The sequence below is a fragment of the Saccostrea echinata genome, unplaced genomic scaffold, assembly GCF_033153115.1.
Source record: "Saccostrea echinata isolate AGI-Se365-2 ecotype Australia unplaced genomic scaffold, CSIRO_AGI_Sech_v1 ptg000023l, whole genome shotgun sequence".
Taxonomy (NCBI): Eukaryota; Metazoa; Mollusca; class Bivalvia; order Ostreida; family Ostreidae; genus Saccostrea; species Saccostrea echinata.
The window spans coordinates 15,124,588-15,145,000 of NW_026889772.1; the positions used below are offsets into that span (position 1 = coordinate 15,124,588).

General features: G+C 31.0%; 2 protein-coding genes across 4 annotated transcripts in view; both read right to left on the bottom strand.

The window, feature by feature from the left end:
- Positions 1-468: 468 nt before the first annotated feature.
- On the bottom strand, positions 469-6,066 carry LOC133191251 (DNA damage-regulated autophagy modulator protein 2-like). The gene is made up of 7 exons (XM_061327006.1): positions 5,940-6,066; positions 3,649-3,702; positions 3,336-3,403; positions 1,813-1,961; positions 1,525-1,705; positions 1,338-1,417; positions 469-1,162 (listed from the first exon to the last, which is right to left on the bottom strand). The coding sequence occupies exons 1-7, from the start codon at positions 6,008-6,010 to the stop codon at positions 1,004-1,006; spliced, it is 762 nt and encodes a 253-aa protein (XP_061182990.1). The 5' UTR covers positions 6,011-6,066; the 3' UTR covers positions 469-1,003.
- Positions 6,067-7,300: 1,234 nt separating this feature from the next.
- LOC133191249 (uncharacterized) overlaps positions 7,301-20,413 on the bottom strand; it is a 13,332-nt gene continuing 219 nt past the window's right edge. Inside the window, exons 1-8 of one of the 3 annotated variants that reach the window (XM_061327003.1) lie at position 20,413; positions 20,229-20,284; positions 19,043-19,155; positions 17,441-17,601; positions 16,660-16,837; positions 14,627-14,767; positions 10,586-10,612; positions 7,301-8,542 (exon numbers count right to left, since the gene is read on the bottom strand). The exon at position 20,413 is cut by the window's right edge and continues 219 nt beyond it. In XM_061327003.1, the coding sequence (XP_061182987.1) occupies positions 8,269-8,542; positions 10,586-10,612; positions 14,627-14,767; positions 16,660-16,837; positions 17,441-17,601; positions 19,043-19,155; positions 20,229-20,284; position 20,413 (951 nt within the window). In that variant the 3' untranslated portion in view covers positions 7,301-8,268. Of the gene's footprint in view, positions 8,543-10,585; positions 10,613-13,376; positions 13,648-14,626; positions 14,768-16,659; positions 16,838-17,440; positions 17,602-19,042; positions 19,156-20,228; positions 20,285-20,412 lie in introns of those variants that run through there. The other 2 variants (XM_061327004.1, XM_061327005.1) reach the window with 2 other exon arrangements.

Consider the following 20,413-nt stretch of genomic DNA (forward strand, 5'->3'; position numbering starts at 1 on the left):
GAAGAAGTTTATGAATAATTTTTTCTTCTTAGGAATAAATTCATACTATATTGAAACTCGAGAATATGGATATGTAAATGTTTTGAATCAATAATTTAATTTCTTATTATAATACATGTTTAATCGAGTATATATTACTAAACAATTTTAGTATAAGGTGGCATCTACTTTTTAAATATAACATTAAGTGAGAGACTTTAACTTAGTAGGAAAGGTCGTTCCGTACCAAAGAAAGCAGTATCAAGTGGTAAAACTTAAAAGAAATACTCAGTAATGGTAATAATAATAGAAAAAGAAAAAAAATTAGCAAAATTTGTCTATTTGAATAATGCACATATATGTAGGATCAATATTAATTTCATTTCATTTAAAAGAGTTGCTAAAGCTTGAAATCTTGTGCAATATTTTTTTTCGTTTTTACGAAGGTTGCAGGAATACGAACCATTGAGGAACCTGTGAAAGCAAACAAACTTGTACAAAATTTATAAAACAACAACATACATACATGTACGTTTTGCATGTAGACCAGTATTATTATAATTCCTCTCAGTAGTCTTCCCATTCCATGAAGTCAAATGTAAAAACTTCGATCAGTAATGTTTCAGTAACACATATAGCAGTACCTAAGCCTATTTGAGACACAAAGGCCTGTTACCGCCAATGAATGTTCATCTTAAAGCATGCAGTTTCGTGACATAGGTTATGCTTGAAATAGTTGTACCACTGAAAACATCACACAGGTACTAAACATCATATTGAGCGATACAGAATATTACTCTAGCGAAAATGTAGTTGAAATATAACTACCGGTATCTCACTGAACAGTACTTGTACACAGTAGTAACATTACTTGTACACAGTAGTTCATGTAGTTAACATCCTATGGAGACGGACCTGTAGGACGTTTAGTGATATGCCATGTGGATATGATTTGTTGTGTTCGAAGATGGATCTCTGGAGGGAAGGACCTCTGTATTCTTCTTGTGGTTTACTGGTGTTTTCTTTATACAACCGGCTGTAACTCACCAGTGGCAAGTTCTAGTTGCCATTTTGTTTCCAGTCTCAGGTGTTTGAATTCAGGAATAAATGTTGCAACAAAAACACAAATAAGAAAACTTCCCAACCACTCTACTACTGAAGAGACAACGTGTTCTGGATAACCCTGGAATATTCAATAGCCTATTTGAAACTCAAAAACTCGACATGAGCTAATGAGTATTATCAATTAATTATAAATTACTTAACATAATCATTGCAACACAAACTTTTTTTTCGTTAAACATGTTATTTTCTGAACAAAATCACATTGAAAGTTTGCTGAAGAAATAAATACTAACCTTGTAGTCTGATGTCCATAGCCGGGTAGAGATTTTCTCTTTTCCTAATTTACTTTTACTCAGGACAAAAGTAACAATTCCTTGGGAAAAGAAAAAAGATTAGAATACATGTACATTAAAAGGATATCAGGATATTACTATTTCTTTGCATATCTGATTGACAAAGGGAAAAAATCTCAAATTTTACCTATGATGACAAAAGAGGCATACAATATACAGATAACGAGCCGTGTAACACGTTTGGTGCTTGATGATCCGGGGATATCTCGAAAAATCCAAGAAATATACGTCTGAGTAAAGAAATAGGCACCTCCAACAATGAATGCAAGCACTGCCCCAAATATGTGAATCCCTTTTGAGTTTTCGACCTAATTGTATTGAGAAAGAGTAAAAAACACAAGAAGAATTAATGCTTTTTGTCTGATTTTCTAATAGTCTCTAGCAATCGTTTCGAAGGTTGATTGAGTTTTCCCACCTGGAAATTCCCTACGATACTCAAACCAAAGCCAGACAAAAGACCGAGTATGAAGAAACCAATGTTGGCTCTTGAAGAAGGTGTCGCCGAACGGGTGATGGAAATGTAAGCAGCTATTTGTTTATATCGCAGGTAAATGACGACTAGAACTGAAAGAAAAGTAAGACAGTACAAATATCTTACTTCACAATATACACCCAAAAATGAATATTGGTATTTGTAGGTTGTTGCAACGACATGTTAGAAAGAGCAATAAATCATATTAAACAACTATCAGATTCCAAAATGCATTATTTATTCAGTGGCGTATTTTCCTTTCTTTTCATGTGTAGGCTTATTGTGAAGTCGATGACTGGGAATTCGGGGATTTGAGGTAGGTGCAAGAACGGGAAGCTCTTTCTCTTGGGAGGAGAGGATCAAGGCGCACTTCCTAGACAGAAATCTAGCTATTTTGATATAAAAATGAAAAGTGAACATTTTTGGGCTTGCCATATTATGAAATTATAATAAGACATAATGTATTACCCAAAAATGGGTCTCTTAGTATCGGGCGCAATTGGTATCTTTGGGAAATTCCAACAGATTGTTGGAAGACCTGATCTTCAAAAACTACATAGATATTGTCAATCAGAAACTCAAGCATATTTTTAATATCAACTTCAGAGTACTTGTGTATACAATCTGAATGTTTTTTAACAAAATGATTTTGCAAATGACCAATAACAAGGTAAGTATATTGACGAGTTCCATTTTTATTGAAAAAGCAGCTGTCAATGATGTCAATTTTGACATCATTGACAGCTGCTTTTTCAATAAAAATGGAACTTTAATTTGGACTTTAATTGATGGTGGGGAATGGTTGTATAAAGTATTGAAAAGTCGTACGTTTTGATGTTATTGATTTTGGTAAAATTTTGTGATTTCAAATTGTCTAAAAGTTCCTTTGAGTTTTTAAGTATCCACCTCTGATTTACACCACTTCTGGAATAAACTGTTGTACAGTACTCCTGAAGTATACTTGTAATTGATGGTAATAGAAAGAAAGATTTTTATTGTTCAAATCGGAGGGGGGGGGGGGGAGATAGCTTACACTGTTTCATCGGTCATCTCTATTTTTGCACAATCAGCAATTTCTCTATATTTCGTACAAAAAGATTATATTACAATAACTTTGTGATTACTTGGACATACCCTATAAAATTAAGTTCTTTTGACATTAGCTCACATTTACAAACACTTTGGAAGATAACAACACTTTTCAAAGAGTAGGACAAACTTATTCATTTCTTTGGGTGAAAAAAAGTGAAAACTTAGTACATGTAGTTAAAGGTAACTTATCTAGAATTTATTTGACTGCTAAAGTCAGTGAAGCTTTTTCTGAAAGATATTAGTTGTAAATTGGTACACATTTAAGATTTGGATCGTGTTTCACAATATTAACATTGATAATATTTAAATATTATAAGATTTAACCGTTACAATACATTGTTCTGACTTAACATGTTCGACTGAGAAAAACGTACTTAGAACAGCAGCAATATTCAGCAGTTGTCCAAATATACAGCTCTCTGGTGGAAGTGTTCCAGTATCACTGTTCAAAGACAAACAGATTCGACTGTCTTATCATTCGCTGTTTGTATGTTACTTTATGGAGGCTAAATTAATACTGAGAATCTTTATATTCATTATTCAACAAAATTTTGAAAAATATGCTGAAATAAAATTTCTTTCCACATACTAGTACTTTTTAAAGAAATAGATAGATAGAGATAGAAATTAATAGAAATAAAATGTGACATTGTTTAGGTATTCTTTAACAATATACGTATGTAAAACCTGATGAAAGGAAAGAATGGTGCCACATCGTCATCGCTTACAGCTATGGCGTACCTTATGAAAAAAAGAAAGAAAAGATTTAAATACATAAAGGTCCATTTTGGTTTCAAATGTTTTACATGCAAATTTTACACATGAATTTATAAAATGTACACATTAATCTGCAAAATTTACTCTTTAATCTGTAAATTTTACATTTTAATCTGTGAAATATACAGTTGTACTAGCGTGTAAAATTTAGAGAATATTATATAAACTTTACAGACTAAAGTGAAAAATTCGCAAAGTGTAAAACTTTAACATTAAAGTGTAAATTTTACATATTAATGTGCAAATTGTACAGATTAAAGCGTGGAAAATAAAAAAAAGTGTCATAGTGGCACTAAACGATTCCGTATGTAGATGTGCAATTGTATTAATACAGACAATAAGTATTTTTTATCCTTTAGAAAAGGTACGGTGATAAATAGCTATCAAAAGTACTTGAACTTCACACGACTCACTATATAGCATGACTCACTCTACAGTGGTTTCTAATTTTAGATCTATGAATTATGATTCGTTGTTTCTAAACTTAGATGGGTCAGTTGACAACAAAAAAGATTTGTATTACCAGATTCTTTTCAAATTTTATTAACTAATTTAAATTTTAATCCTCCAAAAAATATTTGTATACAAGATGCATTATAATCTACACCTGTCTCTTGTTGATGTCTTACTTACAGTTAATGGGGAGTTTGAATTATCGAAATGCCTGAAAAAGACATTAATTGTAACCTAACAACAAAGCTTTATGATAAACGTGATGACTTCAATTTTTCAATCGTCAACTTTCCTTACTTGTGTAGCAATATCCCCTTATCACCTGCATATGTAATTTTGTCTCCCAGTTGATTCGATACGCAAGAGCATGCTCTACGTATGAATAATTTCCAAAAAGAGGCATACTATTGACAAATAAGTTGATGAAACAGGGATATCAACCCTTCATTTCGCAAGTTTTATGGTCGATACAATGACCTTGTCAGCAAATACTTCCTATCATTAAGTCAAATGCTGTCTGACATTTTTCATACTATTTGTTTGGACATTATTTACACACTGAAATGTCTATGGATTTTTCCAGTTTTTTCCCGATCCTGACAAGGAGCACAGGGCGGCTGTGACCGGTTGGCAGGGGATGCTCAATCCTCCATTGACCTGATCCTACCTCTGATGTTTTTGGAGGTCCGTGTTTGCCTTGCTACCGATTTGTATTTTTTGAATGGACTTTGAGCTTGAATACTGTTCGTTATTTCCATATTTCATTATCCAAATATGGGAATATTTTATAAGCCCAAGGTATATAGTGTTTGTTATGTTTGTCTTCCGCCCATCCTTCTGTCCGTCGGTCACACTTTGCGTTTAGCTCAGTTAAAAAAACAAACTTTTGTTTTTATCAAAATCCATATACTGATACATGTGCATATCTGCGAGTCCTATAATTCAACTGTATCACGAATCATCATTACATCATATTTTATCATAATTTCATCATTAGCCTTCTCGATGAGCTTAACTTCACTATCGCCCATTCTACATTTAGCTCAATTTAAAGAAATTCTTCAGGATAATTTCATCAAACTTCACTGATACAATATGGTGACAGCTATTCCACTGCATTTGTGTCATATTGTTCTAATCTTGACCTTCTCTATGACCGTGACCTCCGTATTCCTCATTTTGATATTTAGCTCAGGTTAAGATTATTAATCATATTATATACATTTCTTTTCATGTAACAATACAATTGAAACTTTGGGGTTATTCATGTCCTATAGATGGATATTGTTATGAAATTGTGGTCTTTTCATTGTTACTCCAGACTAAAAAATACTTTTCCAAGTTCGATTTATTCAAGTATTATGAAATAAATGAAATTGTATACAGCAACTACTGAGCAAATATCAAACCATTTTGAATTTACTGACTGATGTTCAAAGTTACTAAAAGATTAACATTGAAATTACGTATGCATTCTGAATAATCGCTTTTTAATTGCTTCCATAACTCTTTCTTTAAGATCCCCATTTAGAAGTTAAGATAAAGGCTTTTCAGATTGTGCCAGATGTAGACTGGTAAAAAGTGCAAATATGTATACAACCTTTTTATATGATGTACAAAAGTTAGACTTCTTTTCAAGTTTTTCAGCGTGTACATAGTAAATTAAACCTATATGCTTTTCTTGCATAGTTTTCAGAGAGAGAGAGAGAGAGAGAGAGAGAGAGAGAGAGAGAGAGAGAGGTACTTACGTGATTAAGAAGGTTACTGGCAGTAGCACCACAAACGCTATAGGTAGGAGGTACAGATTATTCAAACACATTAGGCTTAACTTACAATATAGAACGCACTTGCTCCCTCTTTGAAAATAAATTCAAAACTTTCAAATGATTGTCATGGGATAGATATTTCAACACATAAGTTGTTTATTTTTTCATTGAAAGTAAAAATAGAACAAGCTCATATTTATTTAAAATGTTGATGTCAGTTAATACGAGTCTCACAAGGATGTGAATTTCCGTAACATCCTCATGTTGAAGTGCACTAATACAAGGTCTGTTATAATTAAAATATTCCTCAGTACATCCAGTATAGCTGTAGTCTGTTTCCTTCTTAATTTTCTTTACTATTGCTACATAATAGGTGTCACGCCCATCAACTGATGTTAGGGAATGGGAGTAACCAATATTTCAAAGTTTTCTCTTAAAACTGTGTCTTTCACGACCTTTTAAATACATTGTAAGCACTGATTTTCTCATTTACTATATTACATAATCAGAGCCCAAACAGTCCAATACTAGTAGTTGTTTCCATTTATATAATTGATGTTAGCAAAAATCTACATTTCTCATAGTTTCAGAAAACATTATTTAAAATGGCCAGAAATGCTACTGTAACAACATTTGATTAAAAGGCAATTTTATGAGTATGTTGACGTCTTGCTAAAACAAGCTGAACGTGTCCTTAATCCATTTAAGAGATGTTTTCTATCAGGATGACCCTTGTGTGCTCTCTCTCTCTCTCTCTCTCTCTTTTTTTTTTTGAAATCCTAATTTATCCAGTTTAGTTCATATTAAACAGGATTCTTATAATAGTTGAACCGTATTATAATACATGTAGCTACTGACATCGATTACTTTCATTTCAAAAACATTTTCATGCATATTATAAAAGACCCACTTTGTCCAAACGGAAAACTTCATTTAAGTATCTGTAATAATCTGTCTGTAATCTATATTATCGGTACTTGCTACACTGTACATGTAATAGGAAGAAAGGACACTTAACAACATGGTTAAGTACTGCATCTTTAAGTTAAGCAGTCCTTATAAAAGTTCCGCACTGAACACACATGATTCATAACATTTAAACCGTTACAATACATGTACACAAGTAATGAACAGCACAACCCCAGTTACAAAATTTAATACTATCTTAGAAAAATTTAAAACATATCACAGAAGTGCAACCAAATATCAAGTGTTCATGAAATATATAATTTCTATCAAAATTAATAACATAAAAATACATTTACAAATAGAGAAGGAACTATAAAAGCAGAAACTTAACTTTAAAATATTACCAAAATAATTTTTAACACAATATTTTGCACAATGCATTTTTGTAAAAAAAAAATCAAACAAAATAGACAATATCTGAAGAAAAAAATATATATTATGCAATAAAAGTAAACATATAAAGTGTATTTAATGCACAATTTAAAATGTCATACACACAAGAAATATACTTAATTTGGGAGAATTACCTCTGAATTCTGCAACAGAGTAAAACTTCATTATCTAGAACTCATTGGGCCAAGAAAGAAAAAAAAGTTATATCCGAGTATTTGAAATATTGAGGTTAAATAACATAATTTTTTGAAGCTCCCAATTCACTTCGACGTACCCATGGATATCAATGTTTGAGATATTAAAGTTCATTTGTAAATAAAATTACTGACTAGAGACTACGAAACATTCACAACATGCTAGGCAATCCTCAGCTATACATTCAACTTGATTAAAAAATATATCCAACATGTTTCTAAATTGATAATTTCCCATAAAGTGATCCAGTTTTTATAAAAATATACATTTAATAACATTCTTAGCAAAACTAAACATTCACCAGCAATCTTAATAGAACTTGGGTGAAAAGTATCAGCTGAGAACTCTATACATGTGCTTGTAAATACAAACACAGAGACAATAGATTTCCATATCAGATGGCCTCAAAGCAGGATATGAATAAAAATATGAAAGGTTAATACCTTAAAATGCCAATAATTATTTTTTGATTCTGAATTCTTGTAGGTCATTCTGAACAATGAACATGATTCTTAACAACTGTTGACTTCCCAACTTTTAACTTTCCAAAACACCTACTATTTTTAAAAATATTTTTCACACTAATTTACAAAATGAATACGAATAACACTTAAATAGAATGAAAATATCAATTCAGTGGAATCTCTTTTTTTGCTTAATTTTGAATGGAAACATATGATACGTGAGTATAGAAGTCAATACTCCCAAATAGTTGACTAAAACTGTTGTAGATATAGTAGGTAAACTCATCAGTTTAGAGTTCTGTGGAAAGGTTGGCTGACTGATTGTCGTAACCATCTCCGTGGTGCTTCTTCTTCTTGTCCTTCTTCTTTTTCTTCTTTTTTCTCTCACTTTCTTCCTGTACGTCAAGAGGAGGTAGGTTCTTGTTGTTTGTTTGAGAGTCCATAAAATCGGGTTCGTGGTCCATTTTAATGGCGGAGTCAGTGTCACTAGCCCCACCAAAGTGCTTTTTGTTCGTCTCCTCTGTTTGTTTCACTGGATAGTTGTCAGTGTACATCTTCTCTTTCCTGAGAGTAAATAAAATATCTAATGACAGAAATAAGTATCCAAGCTGAAATTAAAAATAAAAACATCTAAAAGCTTGAGATAACTTGCAATAACTGCAAAACAATGACATGCGTTGGTTTAGTTTGCACACGATACTACAAGAAAAGATTATGGTAGCAATGTACAGCAGAGTCATTGATGCTTTATTGATAGAGTTTTTTTTGTTTTGTTGTCAATAACGGTAATTTCACCAAAACAAACAAACAAAACAAAACAAACAAGCAAAAAATAGGCCTGACGAATAGAAATACGGATGGTATCTACGTAGACAGCTAGACGGAGCATTATATTAATTATATTTCCTTGTAAATATTTTTTTTTCTGGATAAGACCAATATAAAAGAATACTAGTAAGTCCGAACTGTAAAATGCCTAGCATTAGGATGAGAAAAGACAAATTTGAGGAAAAAAATGACATGAAAAATTAAAATACTAAAACAAGTTTTAGAGAAAGGAGTCTTTCCTGCAAAATCCAAACAAAAGTTTTCAATCGTCCATTTTTCTTCTATTATTTTAAACTTTACTACTTTCCATTAAAGTTTAAAACTTTTTATTTATTCATTATTATCATAATTGAAAAGAAGAAATCAAATAATTTCATTGGCTATTTTCAAATGAAAATTAAGGTTAATATCTTTGTCTTGATTTAATTCTTTCGGGCATAAAAGCATTGGCAAGAAAACACATCAGGTCCTATATTTCCAGAGTATATACAGAGTATTCATTAAATTAACAAGTGAAAATGACGTAACGAGACAATGTAAAGGTCAATGAGAGATTTCCTTTGAGTTAATCTGATATATTCAATCCAAAAGCACCAAAGGTATTTAAAATTCATCTTTAAACACATTTTAAAATATATATACGTTGAATTTTAAAATACTTCGTTATTTTGAAATACTCTTAATATAGGCTAGGGTATTTTAAAATTCTTCAATACACCAAGGTATTAAATAATATCAATAGAATGACGTTGCCTACATGTATGTATTGCCAGGGCTCCATAGAATTAGGACAACATTAAATCGGAGGGGAAGGGATGATAGAACTGCTCAGGAGAAAGAGATTTTAAAATAACATGAAGGTAGGTCCTAAGTAGTCTCTATATAACTCACATACAACTTCAATTTGACATTTTCTTAGAAGTTCACTACTTGCATATGGGGAAGAAAAACATTCAAGCATGACTTTATGCTAAGTGAACAAAAATCAACTTCTTAAACACGATCCTCAAACTTAAAACCAATTTTCTACAAAATGTACAGACCATTTTTATGTTTTTCCAGTTATTCCTATGCGATAATTCTTTAAGTATTTTTGGCATGCAGAAGTATGGACATGTGCATATTTTTTAGGTAGTTTAAACTACACATTATATAGAACATGTGATTATTAACAATTGTATATATATCACATTACAAGGAAAAAGTAAGTGCAATTATGATGGAGTTGATTCTAATAGCTCTAATGAAGAAATTCTTTTCTATGTACGCATGGGAATGATGGGAAGACAACACCAAGGAGGCATGCAGCAAGATTTAAATCTTCACCCACCCATGCAGTCCAATTTCCACCTCACAAGATTGTAATAAAATATAACTACAAGTGTTTTGTTTATTATTGACACAACTGCATTTGTACCAAAAGTGAGTGAAAAAAAAGTTCCATTCTTACTTTCCATTGTGTGGTGTCAATTTTGAGAACTACTGCACAGGTACTTGATGTTTTTAACTTCTTCTTTATAATGAAAAACAATTATATTATAGTAAGGGGACTTTTTTTTATTATAAAAAAAATGTTTAAAACGTCAAATACCTTTGAACTACTGTATCTCTAATTTAAATTTTTTCCAGTGAATAATAAATACATCAATAGTATACAACAATTGATTTAATGTTTTTGGAGATTTCTATTAATTTTCAAAAACCCTGTAAAACATGCACTTTCCTATCAACTATTAGATAGTCATACTACACGCATTCATATATTACTACACCCCTTACCTAGGTTTTTTGGAGGAATCTTTCTGGCTAGAGAATTGAAAAAAAATCACACAGTTAATGTAGTGCAAAACACCATGATGACAGAAATGATGAAAGAGTGCATTTGTACAAGTGATGTAAAATAGAATTTGAATAAAAAGTACTTTAAACGCATGAAGTACATCATCTTAAACTTTTGAAATCTGTTAAAATGTACGTATGGCACGTCTAATTCACAAAAATTATATATACATAGTTTAACAGTTGATAAAATAGGTTTATCGATTGTAAACTATATATTGTAAACTTTAGTTTACAAATCGTAAATTGCACATGTACAGTTTACAATTCGTTCACTATATTTTTCATCTGTAAAACTAATGTTTTTAATACAAGTTTTCACACTGAATTGTCTACGGATTACCCGATCATGACAAAGAATACAGGGCAGGTGTGACGGGTCGGCATGGGATAATCACTCCTCCATGGCACTTGATCCAATCTATGTTTTCAGATATGCATGTTAGCTCTGCTCATACATATAATTTGTATTGTTTAAATAAACTTTTGAGAATGACCACACATTCGTGGTCTTCGCATTTTATTTAACGGCTGTAAACAATAGTTTATAAATCGTAATCGGAGTTGATTCTTTCTGTAAATAAACGTTAACAATAGATTTGGCAGATAAACATGATTGTCATTTATAAACTATGATTCACATTCGTTAACCTATAGTTAAGATTTATTCAACTTAATGTCACGAAATGTGAAACAATATTTCATCAGATAAACTAAGTTTTACATTCTTTAATTATAGATTTCGGTCGTAAACCATAATTACATGTAATTGTTATTTATACTCATAAACTATATTTAAAAGACGTAAACTACAATTAACGATAGTAAACTATAGTTTAAACTATAGTTTTGAGAAATAAACTATTTTTCACATTTGTAAATAATAGTTTAACGTCACAAACGTTAATTATAGCTAAGAGTTGTTAAATATGGTTTATGATTCTAAACACGTGTTAACTGTTAACAATAGTTTTGAATTCAGAATTTCTTGGAACCAATCGAGAGAGGCAATACAAAATGTGTGTCATTGCCCATGTTCTATATTTATACTAAAAAAAGAAAAGAAAAAAAAAAGAAAACAAATCCTGCATCATATCAACAGAAGAAGTTTCTCTTCTTAACCTTAAATAATAAGTCAAGCTTTGAGGGACTATTTGATAACGGCAATGCTCAGTCATCTTTGTTTCATCAACGACGGAAAATATTGCAATGACTTCAGGGAGAAAAAAATTCGATTTCTTTCATTGCTTAGGAAGAAAAATTTGATAAAAAACCACGTTCGCATTTTTCTTTATTTTTTAAAATAAGAAATACATTTTTACAGAAAATTAACTTACAATATCACCAAATACAATATTTTTAACAACCAATGGAAATAATCGTTGCACGGTAATAACTTTTCATGCTGTAATAGGATTAACCGTATCTATGTTTTACAAACAAACTATTGTTAACTATAGTTTTGATTGTAAAATATAGTTTAGAGTCGTGAAATATAGTTTCACAGAAAATTGTGCATCTCCAATATGAAATCAGAGATTCTGTCTTTTAACTGTGTTTTTCAAATGTACAACGATGTTCATTACAATTTTGTTAACTCGGCGCCTTAAATATGGTTGAAATCCGTAAACTATAATTAACACGTAAGTGTGGTTAAGAGCTGTAACCATAGTTTACAAATGAAACCAAATTTATAAGATAAACTATGTTTTGCAATCGCAGATGACTGTTTTCAGTGTTAAGTATACTTTCACTTTAAAAGACTGATTAAGGCGTTAAGGTTGCTTTTGTAATGTGAACTATGGATTAACGTAATTAACTATAAATTACGGTCTGTAAACTTGATATTACAGTCGATAAACCTAGTTTATCAACTGTGAAACCAGGCTTAGCTCATTTTTGCGAATTTGACGTGCCATATGTATTTCTACAAATAATCAACATGTAAACATAATTTGGCTGAATTGGGGAATTAAAAAAAACTAAAATCAGAAAAAAATGAAGTAACTTTGATAAGTTAACTGATAATACTATTTTACCTAAACAGTAAAGGAAAGGATTAAAAAACTGATTCAAATGAAGACTTTGAGAAGAAGCAGTAAATGTATAAATCTGGTAAGCTAGCTGGCTACATACTTTGGGAAGCATTCATATTTCAAAAATTTCTAAAATTCAAATAACAGACCTAGTTGGTTTATTTTGTGTAGAGGTATGTCTGTGAGAATATTAGTTTTTAAAAGCAGAAAGAAAAATGAAAGCAGCTTCAGATATTGTACTTTTCTACAATGGTATCATCTTTAGTCTATTGGGCCAATGAATACTCTTTAAAATGTGTATCAATTTTTACAGAAGGTACAATAAAATGACTTAATAACAAACAGAAAAATCAGTTTAGATGAAAAATGATTTAAAATGATTATCTATAGTGATTTCAAAGTGAGTTTTTAGTCTGAAATAATTCCTTTGGGTTGAAAAGAAACATGATTATAGATTCGTGTACTAAACCTTTCATCAGTTTTAAGATAACTGTGACAAAAGTTCTTAATTAAAAAAAAAACAAAAAAAAACAACAAACATTAAAATTGAATAAAATACTAAAAAATGATTAAAAAATTCATTACTTGTAATTTAAAGGTTAAAAAACCCACATTTATTCAGAATATCATCAGTTTGTGAAATCTTATTCTAAACACCCATCTCAAAAATTCTAAAGGTGGATATGTTTTGTAGCATTCTTGTAGATAATTATGCTGAAAAATTCTGAATATGAAAAGAAAAAAGTTGAAAGCATGAAAGACTATATCACATCATTACCTTTAACCTCTAGCTTGCTACTCAGTAAAGATATCTGCACGGCAATATTTGAATACAGAAATATCTCATGCAAAGAGGACACATATATATTTTTAACATTATTGAGCTGACTATTGTCTACAAGACTGTGTTTGTAAGTTACTTGCCGAACAGTAGGTGTTAATTTGATTCTATGTGGCCCATTCAATCTACAGGGAAGAAAAAGTCATTCTAAATTAGTTTCTAATTTTAAGACTTACACCTGCAGTAGGTAATTAAATAGTTATATTCACTTATTATTAAAGATGGAGTAAGTCTCTGATTCATTGAGAAGAATTTAATTGTTATCTTTTTAAAAAAAAAATAGATATAGTATCTTAATTGTTAAAAAGAAATACTACATGACATTGTTTATCCCTTCATGAGTTAACTTCAACTCTGAAAATAAAAGTCAAGTTTTTATTATTACCCCAGTAGAACAAGGAACAGATGATGAAAAATCAAGTCAGAGGGCTTTTGATGTATCATGCTAGCATAAAACTGTTAAGAAATCATTTGGATCCTACTATTTAAACTGATTAGATGTATAAAACCAGCAAAATGAGGGCAATCCAGGGCATCTGGCATGTCATGCAGTTATCTGGGCATTTAGACAATGACAACCAAACATATCTGATATTAAAGGAGAACAGAGAATATATGCTCTCTCACAAAAATGTCAAAGTTATAAGTAATTGGATGAATGGAGAGTGCATACATGTAACACACTCCCAAAATTTCATAGTTGTAAACAGGAATAAAAACATAGCATTGCCTCATGGCATGCTTTTTCTTTTTACTAAAAAGTTTTTAGTATATAATATTTCATTGAAATCTGCTCTCACTTGTTGAGGTTAATAATTAGTTTCAAGGTGATGATATACATGTAATTTAATCATTGCAATTGTTGGGCATTTGTAAACTTGTGCATAAGAATGACAAGAAAAATTGAAAAAATAAAAAAATTTAATGATTTATGCTATGTACTTTTTGTACGTGTTATTTGTGAAATGTGTCTGTATTTTTTTTTAAATACCAACAAATGACTCCCTGCAATTATCTGTAGAGAATTAATGCAAACTAATGCTACAGTAAAAAATGGTGAAGATAGAAATCAAGAGGTGGATCCAACAGTTGTATCCAGCTTACGTCTTCTCTGTGTGATCATCATCAATGTCTTTAATATCAGGATCCACTCGATATGTAGGCTGCACCATTGCTTGATTTTTCTTCATTGCTTTCCTGTCATCAATTCTCTTCCTTAGGCGGGCTTGATTTTGTTTTTTCTTACTGTGGATGACATTAGGTTATTAAGAATTAATTAAGCTCAAAATTAAGAAGAATAAGAAAATTTAGAACTTTTTAAATTTATTTCTTGTGTGCAAACCAACACACTGCATTTAATCACAGCCCTGAAAGGATTTTATATATTGATATATAAATACCAATTTTTAATTATCACATGTTTACTCCAATATACAGTGGATATAGCTCCTAGGATATCATTTTCATATCCATGGTTGTGACATCACAATGAATTTGATCAAGTCAGATGTTCTGGATTTAAATATATATATTTACATTCAGTGTAATTTTCCTTAAGTAATCAGTGTAAAACATGAAATAGCTAATTGTGTAAAACATGAGTTTTTATCCCCTTGCCAAGGCTCAGGGATAAAAAAAGCACAACTCACTGGATAAAAAATCATATCAAACCACATACTTAGGCAGTCCTATGTTCTCCTGCATTCATCATTATCATGAAAAAAAATATTCTCCTTCCCTGTATATTTAAGGTATTAAAGTAAATGTTTAGATTCTTTTAATTTGCCAAACATGGAGTACAGAGCTAATATATGTTAAAACAGAAGAATGATAGGACCATGGGACAACACGCTCACCTGAGAAACTTTAGCCCTATTTTTCTCCTTTATATTCCTATGGAAAATTGTGACCCCATATTATGGCCCAACCCTGAATCAACACAATATGAGGATGCTGCAATATCAAAATGACTAACAATGGCCTTGCAGTTATGGAGAAAATTATTTTCCTGTACACATGGATGACTTAACATTTGATCCTGATTTTCGCCAACTCTAACTGAGGTTCCATAACTTGAAAAAAAAAAATTTGAATCCATACAACTTGAAAATGTTTTAAAATTTATGGTACTTCTATTGTTGTTCTTAAGAAAATTTTTAATTTTTTTTTTCTTATATAGTCCACTGTGAAACTTTGATCCCATATTGTGGCCCCACACTACCCCAGAACCATTACTTGAACAATTTAGAATCTTTATTGTTATGTGAAGAAGCTTTCACATTAAGTGTCATCTTTTTTTCTTTTTTTGTTCTTAAGATTATTTTGAAAAATCTGTTCCAATATATTCTAATGTGAAACTTTTATCCTCTATTGGGGCTCCAAGATACCCCCAGGGGCCATGCTTTGAACAATTTAGAATCTACATAATATCAGGAAGCTTTCATGTATTAGTTTCATCTTTTCAGGTCCAGTGGCTCTATAAATATTTTAAAAAAATAAAAATAAAAAATTCCTATTCATTTCAATGTAAAACTTTGATTCCCTATTGTAGCCCCACCCTACCCTGTGGGGCCATGCTTTGAACAATTTAGAATCTACAGTCTGTCTGGAAGCTTTCACATAAGTTTCATCTTTTCATGTGCACTGGTTCTTAAGAAAAACGATAAAAAAAAAAAAATTGTCCCTATATATTCCAATGTAAAACTTTAATCCCTGCTGTATCCCCGTCTTACCCTCTTGGGCCATGATTTGAACAATTTAAAATTTACATTACCTCATGAAGCTTTCAAATAGGTTTCATCTTTTTTGGCCCAGTGTTCTTGAGATTTTTAATGACCCCTACCTATTTCTCCTTTTCTAAATTATCTCCCCTTGGAAATGGGAATTGGCCCTGCATTTTAAAAGAACTTGGAATCCACTTTACTCAAGAATACTTTATGCCAACTTTAGTTAAAATTAACCCAGTGGTTCTCAATAAGAAGTCAAAATGTGAAAAGCTTACAGATGGAATTTAGACAGACAGACAGCTAGAAAGACAGATGGATGCCAGGCAACAGGAGATCAGAAAAGCTCACTTGAGCTTTCAGCTTAGGTGAGCTAAAAATGAAATATACCATATGTTTCATACAATTACTTACTTCCAGAAATGAAGTCCAATTGCTAAAAATATGACGGCTAACAAAACAACAACTGCTATAGGAATGATGATTTGGTTCTCCTTGGTTGCTGCTGGGATACCATAGTATGTTTCATCTGCCCATGTGATCCAATAACCAGTCTGGGTGTGGAAAGTTTCCCGTGCAAGTCGTAGGATTTCTAAACACAAAGGATTAAAAATTTGCATCTCATTCAGGATTTTTTTTCTAAGTAAATTGTGTACTCAAATTTTTCTTTTATTATTTTAACATCAACCCTTGATTATTATTCCATGTCATTTTCTGAAATAAAAATCATTTAAAGCCTATAAATGTATAGCTATTACTAATGTAACAAGAGTCCTAAATAGTACCAAAATGTTTGTCTCAGGCAACTTTCTGTAACTTTATACTGATTAACAAAACATTAAATTAAACCCCTTATTGATCCAAAACTGAATCCTAACAATTTTAATTAATTAATGATTGCATAATATTAATAAAGAATTATAGCCTTGTTCATGTTCATGAAGAATGAATCTGGAAGAGTTCATCTAAACTTTTTTTTTCCTCTTAAGTACATTTTAACTTTAAAGCAGTACTAACTTGTTTCACTGTTGTTATATTATGATGGCCAATTTGGAATACTGCATGTCTGATAAATAAATTTATAGGAACCCAGAATTATTTTATACACAGTGATGGAAACCTGACTGAGGTCGTGGGATAGCATAGTATATTTCATTTATAATAAGATTAATAGACCTAAACATTGTATACATACCATACACAGCTGAATTCACAACAACATATTGTGTTACAGATGAATTTGAAGCAGTAGCACCAGTAGGAAAATCAAGGTAAAATTTGTGTTTCAGATTTTTCAAGTCTTTCTGTGGGTAACCACTGACTTTCCCAACTTCTGTCTCCTTAAAGCTGATAGAACTGTAAAAATAAAAATGTATTTATGATTACATTTATCAAATATCTGTATGATTGGTAAACATTTCAGTCATGTCAATGTTTATAGGTGCAATTTAAGATATATTGCCAAATTCTGAATGCTGAATACTTGGTAATATACTGATCTCCTGTTGTTGAGGTACATGATATTTTTTTTATTCTTTGTAAGGGGAGACATACATGTGATATGTACAGGCTGTACGCAAAATATACAGTTTTTTGAGCCCATTCATCGTGTACTGGCGGGACACCAAAATTCACGGAATATGAAAATTTGTACAGTATTTTGAATTTCTCGCTAAATGCTGCCATTTTCCTCTCATTCTCGCTCGCGAGACACTGGAAAACGTCACCTGTGTTTGACACTTGACCTTCTGATAATTGTCCATCGCGTGCGAAGGTGTGAACTGCCAATTGGGATAATTATCTTGCTATAAATCCGTATCAAATACCCCTTTAGGTAGCTTTATTTTTTAAGGGGTACTTAATTACTGTTAATGTTTCGCATACGTAACTTGATTGAAAAAATTAAGCCAACTTCTAAAGTTGATATACATGACTTTAGTCTTTGTTAATATACGTGAATCTGACCCAGATCTTCGTAGGTATAAAATATACGATGTTTATTACAATGATTACGATGGAATTTCAGAAGAATTTAAGCGATATTTTATACCATTTTTTTGTACCGTTTTTTGATAGGCAGTGTACAGTTTTTTCATCCAAATTCCAGTTTTTTTTATGGCTCCTGTACAGTTTTGTGGTCTTTGACTTATCACATGTATGGGGAGATGTAAATTATACCTTATTATATAATATACTTATTGAACAACTGTGTTTATACATGTGCTTAATAAAGATCTCCCTGACATGGTGTCCGATGCTCCCTATTTCTTTGGATTAAAGAAAAAAGTTTAATCCTTGAAACTTTTTGAAAATACAGATTATTAACATAATTATTTAGCTAATTTGCAAATACCATTTCCTTTTCATATGACTCCAGATTAAATTCAGGGAATTATACATACAAAATGAACCTTGAAAACTAAAGTTTTCTTCATGAGTTAAATTTCAAATATAAATACGTACAAAGAATAATGTCAGTTCAATATTTTAAATTTTTTAGATCTTTAATATAATTTTTATAAAATATGCATGTTACTTTTAACCTCTAAAGGACAAAAAATCATTTCACTATAATCAGAATTTGTTCTTTATTACCAAAATAATTTTAATTTTACAAGAAATTGTTTGGAATTTTGCTAGGGATCTCATAAACTTCCCTTTTTCTGTAAATTTGCGATTTTCTCTTTTTCATACTAAATGAGTTTTACTGTATACATATATGGTACAGATACCTGCATTCATGGAGATAACAGGACAAACAGGATGATTAATTAATTCCCTGATTTTAGGAACTTACACTGAGGTGCAGCACGTTGTTAAACCACATGCTGCTACATTTGATTCACAGTATGTATTGGCCGCAGCAGCTACTGTTCCAGCAAATGTTGTCTCCATGCTTTGTGCTGTCCACTACAATGGATTGTAATTAACTAAATAATCATAGGTACCACCATTTTAGTAAATGTACACTATAATATCTTTCTCTCTCTCATAATGACCACTTCATTAAATACAACTGAACTTCAGCATCTCAAATACTGATATCTCATATACCATGGATATGTCAAAGTGATTTTGAAGTCCCTGGTGTGCTCGTTCTTTAAGTATTTTACCCTCAATATCTTGAACCCTAAGATATCCCTAATTTTTTTTCTTGGTCTGAGTTTGAGATAACGAGGTTTGACTGTATTGTATTAACATAACAAACAGTGGTGACTATGTCAGAGTACCCAAGTCATTTCAAAGAAAAAGTCAAAATAGCTTTTGAGATTTCCAAATTCATTTTTTTGTGCTTTTGATCTGCATAAATGGGGATCATTCAACTAGAAATGCAACATTTGGTCTATCATGATAAATGAGGAAACAGTTTATTTCATTTTTTACAGTCAAAAAGTTCCTCTTTTGAACTCCTAATGAGTGTAACCAAAAACTCCATGCTTTTTTCTACTGTCTTCACAAAGAAATTCACTTTTAAAGTAAGCATGGTCACTTTACTGAGCTGAAAATTATTTTTAAAAATAGTCTTTGTCAAAAAGATGAAAATGGGGCTTACATGAAAACTGCATCATTACAAAAATCACTGAAGAACTCATATGAATGTATATGATTTTGAAAGATAGAAATTGCTTTTCATGTTTTACTTAATTTTTGACAACCTTTCGCATTACTAATTGAACACACCTCATACATATTTATTACAGGAAAAAACATTTCTAAATATCCTTATCCTTTTTCATATATAGATACAGTATTGTTAAAACATGAGGAAAGAAGAAAAAAAAATGTTTCTAAAGATGGTCAAAGTACTTAAAATAAATTGCACTTTTCCCCTAAATTGCCCTTTGGGTGGGGGTTAGGGGACTGGTAAACTTTGAACCCATGAGCATCTTTAGAAGCGTCGAGGTTTCTGAGCTTAGCGGATCCTAGACAAACTCTTTAATAAATCATTATATAGTAAACAAAATATCAGAAGTGAATTATACCGTAGCAGTTGTAAGGCGATAGAAGATAATTTCCACTGCATAGGAGTCTCTTTCAGCTAGAAAATGTAAAATAAAGAATTGAGTAAAAGACTTTAAAAAAAAATCAATCTTATGAAAATAAGCCATGATTCTCTTCACTTACTTCAAATAAAAAAAAAAGAAAGAAAACACGATGTGCACTTACT